We start from the raw sequence: 8725 nt of genomic DNA on the forward strand, positions 1-8725 counted from the left end.
CACTAACTTATTTGTTAATATTATATGATACTTTTTTGATATCAAATGAGACAGTATGCTCTATATCTTGTTTTTATTGGTTGTTAATATCTTATATATTGTGGACTTTGTGATATGTGATTCTGTTTTCTATATTTAGCTCATGCATAGATGCACCATATAATCAATTGTACCTAGCTAAATTCAATCGGTCCCAATACGGTGAATAATATGATGAATTGGTATGGTTAAACTTTACTCCCTCGTTTTATAATGTTAGTCCCATATACTATTTTGAGCGTTTGAAAATCTACTCATATTGAATATATTTCATTTATAACTTGATTTTTTTTTGAATTAATTGATTGTGGATTGATGACATGACTCTAAGTAAGGAAATTTTTACCTTAAATTATGCAATTATGACTTGTGCTATCCTAATAAAAAATCAAAAAGTTAAATAAGGTAAACTAATTATGAATTATGTTGTACTTTAATGTTAAATTCCAAATATATTTTTTTTTCTTATTTTGTGTGATTGATTTCATATGGGACTAAGGCCCTGTTCTCTTTACCTTAAAAAAATAATAAAAATAATATTAAGTAAAAATAATTTCAGCTCAGTAAAAATAAGTTCAGTTCAGTAAAAATAATTTCAGTTCAGTAAAAATAAGTTCAGTTCAGTAAAATTCAGTTTTCTTAAAGAAGAATTATAATAGAAAATCAGTAAAAATAATTTAAGTTCAGTAAAAATAATTTCAGTTCAGTAAAATTAAGTTCAGTTCAGTAAAAATAAGTTCAGTTCAGTAAAAATAATTTCAGTTCAGCAAAATTAAGGTGAATCAAACAGGGCCTAACATTATAAACGTAGGGAATAATAAAATAAAATAAAAAATTTAACAAATCGCAATATGTATTTTCCAAACATGTAATTTTCATATTGAGTAAATATATTAGTAATACACAATTAAAATATGTAGCAATTATTAAGACATGACCATCATTATTATTATAGCCATGATGCAATTCAGATTAGTAGGAATCATAATTAATCGGTATTTGACAATTACTATACACTATACATAGTAATTAAGTCTCATCAAAAGCCTTTTCAAGCTAAGATAAGTACATCATTACATAAATATACACATCTAAATGCACTTTGCAACATCAGATGGATAATCTTTAGGGTGCTTCTTAATGGATTCTCTAAGCAAGATTTCTTGCTCAACCAGATCCTTTGTTGGTTCATCATACACATCTGTAAACATTTCCGAAACCGGTGGTTTTTCCAATTTTTCTGCCACTTGAATTGCTTGAAGAATCTGCATTGACAAGAATCAGATGAAACATTGAAATTGGCATATATAGTAGTATGGTTATCATACCAACTTAAGGAAGATAGTATGAAATACTCAAACTTTCAGCACTAGTAGTGGTTTTCACCTCTTTCTTGACCTTCTTTCGAATTTCTGATTCATCATCTTCATTCCACCAGCCATTTCTCTCAATCCACCTCCTAAATTTTGTGACAGGACTTTTTTCTATTTTCCAGTGTTCGATTTCATCAGTTGACCTGTACTTGGTAGAATCATCAGAAGTAGAGTGGTGTCCTACTCGATATGTTAGCGCCTGAATATATAAAATTGATCAAATTTTAGTCTCCAATTTGGTTAAAATGTAAACAATATCTAACTATTGCATCGTATCTCAATGATAGGTCACATTTTTTAATAGAGGTCATTCTCAAGAACTTTAAGTTGAAAGAACACAACTATTCTTAATTCTACACCACATATAATTTTATATCTTCAGGTTCAAATATTTTACTAAATTAAGAAACATTGTAGTATTAAAATAGCCTTATGCAATAGATTATTCAGGGTCGGATGTACAGTTCAATCGATTATTCAGAGATGGAAGTAAGGTTCAAATATGTTACTCTCACTTGCATAAGATAATCATCTATTTTTAAGAAAGAGCTTATTACCTCAACCAGAATAGGTCTTTGTTCAGAGATTGCCATTTCACGAGCAGTTTGAACGACTTCATAGACAGCAAGAGCATCATTTCCATCAACTCGAATGCTACGTATTCCATAAGCTTGTCCCTTGACCACAACACCATCACCTTCAAGCATAAAGATACAGAGGATCAATTTTTTTTCAAAGAATTACTAGATGCAATTGTGAACAAAATACGAATACATAATTATATATTAAAAGACAGCATAATATTAGGGTAATTACTTCGAAATTGGTCTGAAATAGGAGTACTAATTGCATATCCATTGTTACGACAAATGAAAACTATTGGAACTTCCATGACTGCCGCAAAATTCAAACCAGCATGGAAATCTCCCTGAGGAAAATATTTTAAAATTAGCACTGATAACATTGTTAAGGCCCTCAATAATATAATCCAAGTACTAAACTTATAATTAGTATGATATGTACCTCACTAGTGCAACCATCTCCCATGTAGGCTACAACACAAGCATCCTTCTTATCCATTTTAAGAGAATAAGCAGCTCCTGCAGCTTGAGGAAGCTGTGTACTGAAACAACGCCAATTTTTGTTTAATTTATCATTCACCAAACGTCTAATACATCAACCTTACAATCAAAAGACACAAAAGGAATTCTTACGCGATTGGGGATGATATTGTAAAGTAGTTATGCTTACTAGACCCATAATGATTTGGCATTTGTCGACCTTTCCCACAATCAGCCTTATTTCCGAAACACTGATTTGTAAAATCTTGCAAGGTAAAACCACGCCATAGTAACGCCCCAGGCTCCCTATACTGTACTTAACATAGATATCAGAGGTAACTGCATTAGTCCATTTTCATTTCTAAGCAGATTAAACATCTCATTTTCCCATATAGTACTACTTTTGACATAATTACGTATTTGATCACATAATACCTGAGCAAAAATAATGTCCTCTGAAGAGAGGGCTGCTGCAGATGCAACATTAATAGCTTCTTCCCCGAATGAAGTCATATAAAATGAAATTCTTCCCTGTCTTTGTGCTTCGTAAAGAAAAGTGTCCATAACTTGAAGAGTGATCATGCTATTATACATCCTTGTTGCCAAGTCTTGGTTCACCTATATAAACAAAGAATTATACAGTTATGATTCCTATAGTTAAATTATATTGTGATGTCCGCAGTTTAAGCACTACTACTTACAAGATCATGATCTTTGCCTGAAATAAGCTCCCCACTGTCATTTAGAACACGATAGCAAGGCACTCGTGTCTTCCCAGACTCGGCAATGAAACTCATTTGTGATGTAAACATAACCTTCCCTCCTGGAAAATCCATTCCCTGCAATATCAGTATATTACAAATGTAGTTTCAGGTTAGATGATCATCCTATATGTGTACTATTGTACTAATATTGTTTACCAAGACATGGCTTATTTTTCAGCATAAGACATAATCTATGGTCATTGCGTATCTATACAAGCTAAGGAATTCAAATACTAATATCAGAGTATCAATTGTGAAAATATAAGTTAAAAGTGGTATAAACTATCAAGTTATCAACGTGAAATTAGGAATTTGACACCGAAACTCAATGAATATTTACTTGTTTCTTTCAATAACATTTTTCCAAGACATTTTTTAGAAACGTGAACTAATGTTGGATCCATTTATCGCAGTATTAAGGAATTCATCTATAATTAGGATTCCAAACCAGACCCAAAGTACCAAATTCTAAATAGAATTGAATTTAGCAGAATTTCAAAATGGATTGAACTCAATATATAAAAATCAAAGTTTATATTGAATTCCTTGAGATATAGGCACAAAAAGGAACACAAATTCTTGATTAAGGTGGACTTTCATTAAATGATTGTTAACCGGATTAAAGTTATCCTTAAAATAATTAAAATTACCCTTATACTACTACTACACACGTTACTATTTTCCTAAAATAAATTTTACCCTTAAACACGTATGATGTACAAAGTACTAGATTAATCGTGTTAGCCTTTTATAACATGTATCCATTAAATCACGCATTAAATTACAATCAAATTCATTACAACATAAAATTAACCCTTAAAAAAATTAAAATTACTACAAAAATTGTTAAAGTTACCCTCAAATTGATCGTGTTATAATAAAATTAACGTAAGTTCACCTTATACAAGACTTATTAAGCACAGAATACCAAACAAACAACCTCACTCACGACCCCTCGCCACTCCTTACATAAACTAAAACATAAAAACTTATTTTCCGTACATTTTAAGATTAATTGTTCACTTTTGTCCCAAATGATTAAAAAATAATAGTTAAACTATTTTTATTTTATTTTATTTTATTTTATTTTTGGTGAAAATAACAGTTAAAACTATGAAGTATGTAAATAGTACAAAAATTTGACGGACCACAAAATTTTGTCCGCATATAACCATTGTCGGAACTAATATGGAACGTGGTAGATAAAACAATGAGGATGAGTTGGGCCACTAGGCCCACTGTCCCAATGTGTCATCTTGCCAGGTAGCCCACATCAAACAATGAGCTTGCATACAAGTCAAAGGTTAGACGTCTTATTCATACAAATTACGGTGACGTGGTATTGGAATTTTGCGTATTATTATTATTATAAATAATTAAAGAAAAATGCACTCCGTAGCAATCTATATCTATATCTATACTTAGTATTTAAAAACACAAACCACACATTACTCATATGCCACATGTCACCACAAATCACTCATATGCCACATGTCACCTTCTTTATCAAAAAATAATGTTCATGTCTTTATGCATTCTGTAACTTGCAAATTTAAGTAAGGAAATTAAGTATTTCAAGTACACCAAAATAAAGTCGTAGTCTTTTCATCTCCTAAACTTAAAATAAAGTAATAGTAAAAAAAAAAAAAAAAAAAAGTTGAGCTAATTAGTTCACATTATATAAATATATATATAAAGTACAATAAAACAATGCTTACTCATATAACACAAATAAGCAACACATTACAAGGAAAATATTCTAAGTAATAACCCGTGCATGGAACGGGCTAGAAGGCTAGTTTATATGAAATAAATGAATCATGAGGTAATTTCATGAAGTATATATCATAATGAATGGCCAATTGCATTTTATTTTAATAAAAATAGGTGTATGCAATCAATATATATGTATCTTCTTTCCGTATAATGATGCAAAATATAAAAAATATTAAAAATTCAAAATAATTCATTTCCCCAACTTGTATCAGTATACTGCAAGTTTTTTTTTTTTTTTTTTTTTTTTTTTTTTTTTTTTTAATTCAGATTGGAATAAGCATATGCAAAATGCAATTGTTTTGATAAAATATAAACTAAATTATATTATTCAAATAAAAAAAAATACGGATTATATGTAAACTACATTATATGCATGCAATCATTATATATCTTATTTCGCCTTAATTATATTTTCTACTTACGTATTGCAAGACTCTTTTTAAAGAGGGGATGATAAGCATTATATTTAGTTCCCATTGTTGACACATATACAATAGTCGACTTTTTATTACTAAATAATCTATATGCACATAATGCGTGCTTTAGACCTTTTTAATCTTTTATACACGGTTGGACTATTTTCAAGGAGTAGGTACGGATTATTTTCTAAAATAAACAAAGGTTGGATTATTTTAGAATTAATGAAAGTTGGGATCTTAGAATCATATGGTAATCCGAACTTTGGTAAAATCATATGGCAAAGTTGAGATTATTTGTATTACGAAATACTCCCTCCGTCCCTAAATTACATTCCTCTTTCTAGCATTTATTCCTCACATAATAGAGAGAAAGAGTTATGTAATTTAGGGACGGGGGGAGTATATATTTTCTTTTATGATATTAAAAGAATAATAATTTGCTATAATTTGTATTGATATCAATTATTGAATATATCTTATTGGTGCATAATGTCACCTAGACCCGTATATATTTAACATGGTATCAGAACATATACAATAATATGAGATATAATTATTATCAAAAAAACATATTTGTGTTGTACATTTTTCATATCGATATAAGTAGAATACTATCACTAGGATTATCTAATATCCATGTTAGGATATGGTTCATTAAATACTCGCACTACATATTGATATAAATTAGTGAATCATATCTTAAGCATTAATACTCGTTTAAGTATAAATACTCTACCTATCTGTGAATAAAATTAAGCAATCCTATTAAAGTTTTACCTGATAGAGTTTGGTAGAAAAATCAATCTTAGGATTCAACCATACAAAATTAGTTTATACTCGTAAATATTCTATCACGACCACTAGGATCACTTCTATAGGTCGTAGCTTTGTAAATATTCTATCAATATTTTTTACAATTTCGCTTTAAAATGTGCAGATGTTGTAATAAAAAAATAAAAAAAATAAAAAAAAAAGAAAAAAAATAAAAAAAATAAAAAAGAAAATTAATTTCAAAACTTATTTCTAAACAGGTAAAGTAATTCTAGTACAGTAGTACTTGTATAAATCTCATACAACAACCAACCAATTTTCGGCAAAGATCCACGTAACTACTTTATAGCTAAGAGCTTCAAAAAGACAAAACATATAAACTGTCTCACCATTAACCCGTGTAAACTGAATAGGGCAATTGCGTAATTCACTTTTTTTTTTTTTTTTGGAGGAAGGAAATGAGACGTTGTGTCTTAGGGTAAACAGACTCTTAATCTTTGCTACCAGAACAAGACTTCATTAATGTACACTAAAATACAGGGAAATAAAAATAAGAAAAAAAATAATTCAATCTATTTATCTAATGATCTGTATGTTGTCTGAGTATTGGACAACTAAGCAATGTTCTTATTTGCTTCTAAAATACTCCCTTTAATCTTTTATATTCCCTCCGCCCACAATTATGTGCAACAAAGGGATATTATTTGTGAGATATAAAATATTTTTTTATTGTACGTAATTGTGGGCAGAGGGAGTATTATTCTTGATTATCATGACTATTATTCCAAATGAAAACAACAAAAAGGATGGGAAGATCCGAAGATGTAAGACATTTTTAACATGCAAACCTAAATAATACATACCTTGCAAAAAATTGCAGATCTAAATAATCTCGAAATGAAAATATTGAAGAAAAAAATATATTTGGGCCAAATCCTACATTGTGGGGAGATTTCTTTTTTCAATGGAATTGCCATTTCACCCATTTTGTTATCAGCTAACTAAACAAAAATTAAAGAAGTTAAACAACAATCAACTCCATTTGGTGTTATTAGTTTAAATTATACGACGTACTATATGTATCAACGTGACAACTAATTTCGGACAGTTGTGATAAGGTTAAATAAAAGTGTACCTCGGGTTCGGAAGGATAAGCATCATCATGATCATCATCATCCTCGGAAGAAGAGTATAACTGAGGATCAATCTTCAACTCAGCTGCTTTAGTAGATTCTAAACGCCCAAAAACAAAGGAAGTAGGAGAAAAAACAGAGGAGTTACTACAAACATTATGAGAAATTCCTAAGAAACTAGGAATAAAACTACTTTGATTAGTAGTTAAACTAGATTTTGTTAAATATAATTGTTTCATAATGTTTGTTGTTCTTCTTAACAATTGTGCCATTTTTCTCACTCTCCTTTTTTTCCAACAATGTTTTTGAAGGCTAAGAAGATGAGTATGCCACTTCAAGAAATATACTTATATTGGAAAAAAAGGAAGAGAAAGATAGCAAAATGGATGAGAATGACACTTGTTTTTTTGTGTAACGTGTGAAGTGAGTAGAGCCAATGCTTTATCAACTTCAATTTGTTAAATCAATGCCATATTAGTCCATATACTACTGTAGTTTACAAGTTTTCCTGTAACACGTTTCGATTTAACCCTCCTTGGCCTAATTTGTCATAAATATGGTACTCTGGAAACTTCAAATCACCATTGAAAGTGATTTGTTTCAAAATAATTACACGTGGAGTATAATATTTTTCTTTTTATCGTATCAATGACGTTGGAATAACACTTATCTTACTCGAACTCAGATACTCATGTTCGACACGAGTATAAATAACACTTATCTTGCACGAGTATAAGTGCCTGACTTAACTATTTAGTGGAAAAAAAATTTATGATTTTGAACTAAAAAGTAGAGACCAAATACAATATCTATGTTTAAATACCCCAAACCTTCCCAAAGATCATGAACTGTTAATGCCCTCTCTCTTTCTCTCTCTCAAAGTAGAAACTCTTGATTAAGGTGCATGGCTAGCTTTCTCTAATACTCCAATATACTTCGTATATAAACTAAATTCACTAACTTTATGTTACATTAAATGCAATTTTATGCTCCGTAATTTTTTTTTCTTAAACTACATGTCCAAAGAAGTGTCTTAATATTTCAAAACGAAGAAAGTATATGATTACGAAAAGAAAATCTGGTGGAGCTTAGTCAACAAGCTGTTTAGACCTTAAATCAATCTTTTGATGACAACGTATAAACCTACTATTGCCCGTGTTATACAAATTGGGCATCACTAAACACCAACCCTATACTCAATTTTTCATGATTTTTTTTTAACAGACACGACTTGTGTTTTTATACTTAATGTTGTCGGCGCTTTTTTTTTTTAAGACACATGGTGTTTCTATACCTATCAGGCTATAATATGGACATATAGTCTTAAAAAGAACAAAATCGAAATACAGAAATTACCATAAAACGTTAATGGCTATGAATTGGAGTAAT

The 8725-nt window shown here is 29.8% G+C and overlaps 1 protein-coding gene across 1 annotated transcript; it reads right to left on the bottom strand.

The window, feature by feature from the left end:
* Positions 1-918: 918 nt before the first annotated feature.
* LOC145638097 (2-oxoisovalerate dehydrogenase subunit alpha 1, mitochondrial-like) lies at positions 919-7636 on the bottom strand. The gene is made up of 9 exons (XM_081689054.1): positions 7339-7636; positions 3175-3312; positions 2909-3091; positions 2627-2784; positions 2436-2535; positions 2229-2340; positions 1970-2109; positions 1426-1611; positions 919-1304 (listed from the first exon to the last, which is right to left on the bottom strand). Exons 1-9 carry the CDS (start codon positions 7606-7608, stop codon positions 1131-1133), a joined length of 1461 nt encoding a protein of 486 aa, XP_081545180.1. The 5' UTR covers positions 7609-7636; the 3' UTR covers positions 919-1130.
* Positions 7637-8725: the final 1089 nt, after the last annotated feature.

Source organism: Chenopodium album, chromosome 7, assembly GCF_948465745.1.
Source record: "Chenopodium album chromosome 7, dcCheAlbu1.1, whole genome shotgun sequence".
Taxonomy (NCBI): domain Eukaryota; kingdom Viridiplantae; phylum Streptophyta; class Magnoliopsida; order Caryophyllales; family Amaranthaceae; genus Chenopodium; species Chenopodium album.

Coding starts and splice junctions, on each gene's coding strand:
- LOC145638097 (XM_081689054.1), bottom strand. CDS start 7,608: ATGGCACAATTGTTAAGAAGAACAACAAACATTATGAAACAATTATAT. Junction 2,785..2,908: donor AGGACATTATTTTTGCTCAG/GTATTATGTGAT, acceptor TGTTAAGTACAG/TATAGGGAGCCTGGGGCGTT. Junction 1,305..1,425: donor GAAAGAAGGTCAAGAAAGAG/GTGAAAACCACT, acceptor TTGTCAATGCAG/ATTCTTCAAGCAATTCAAGT.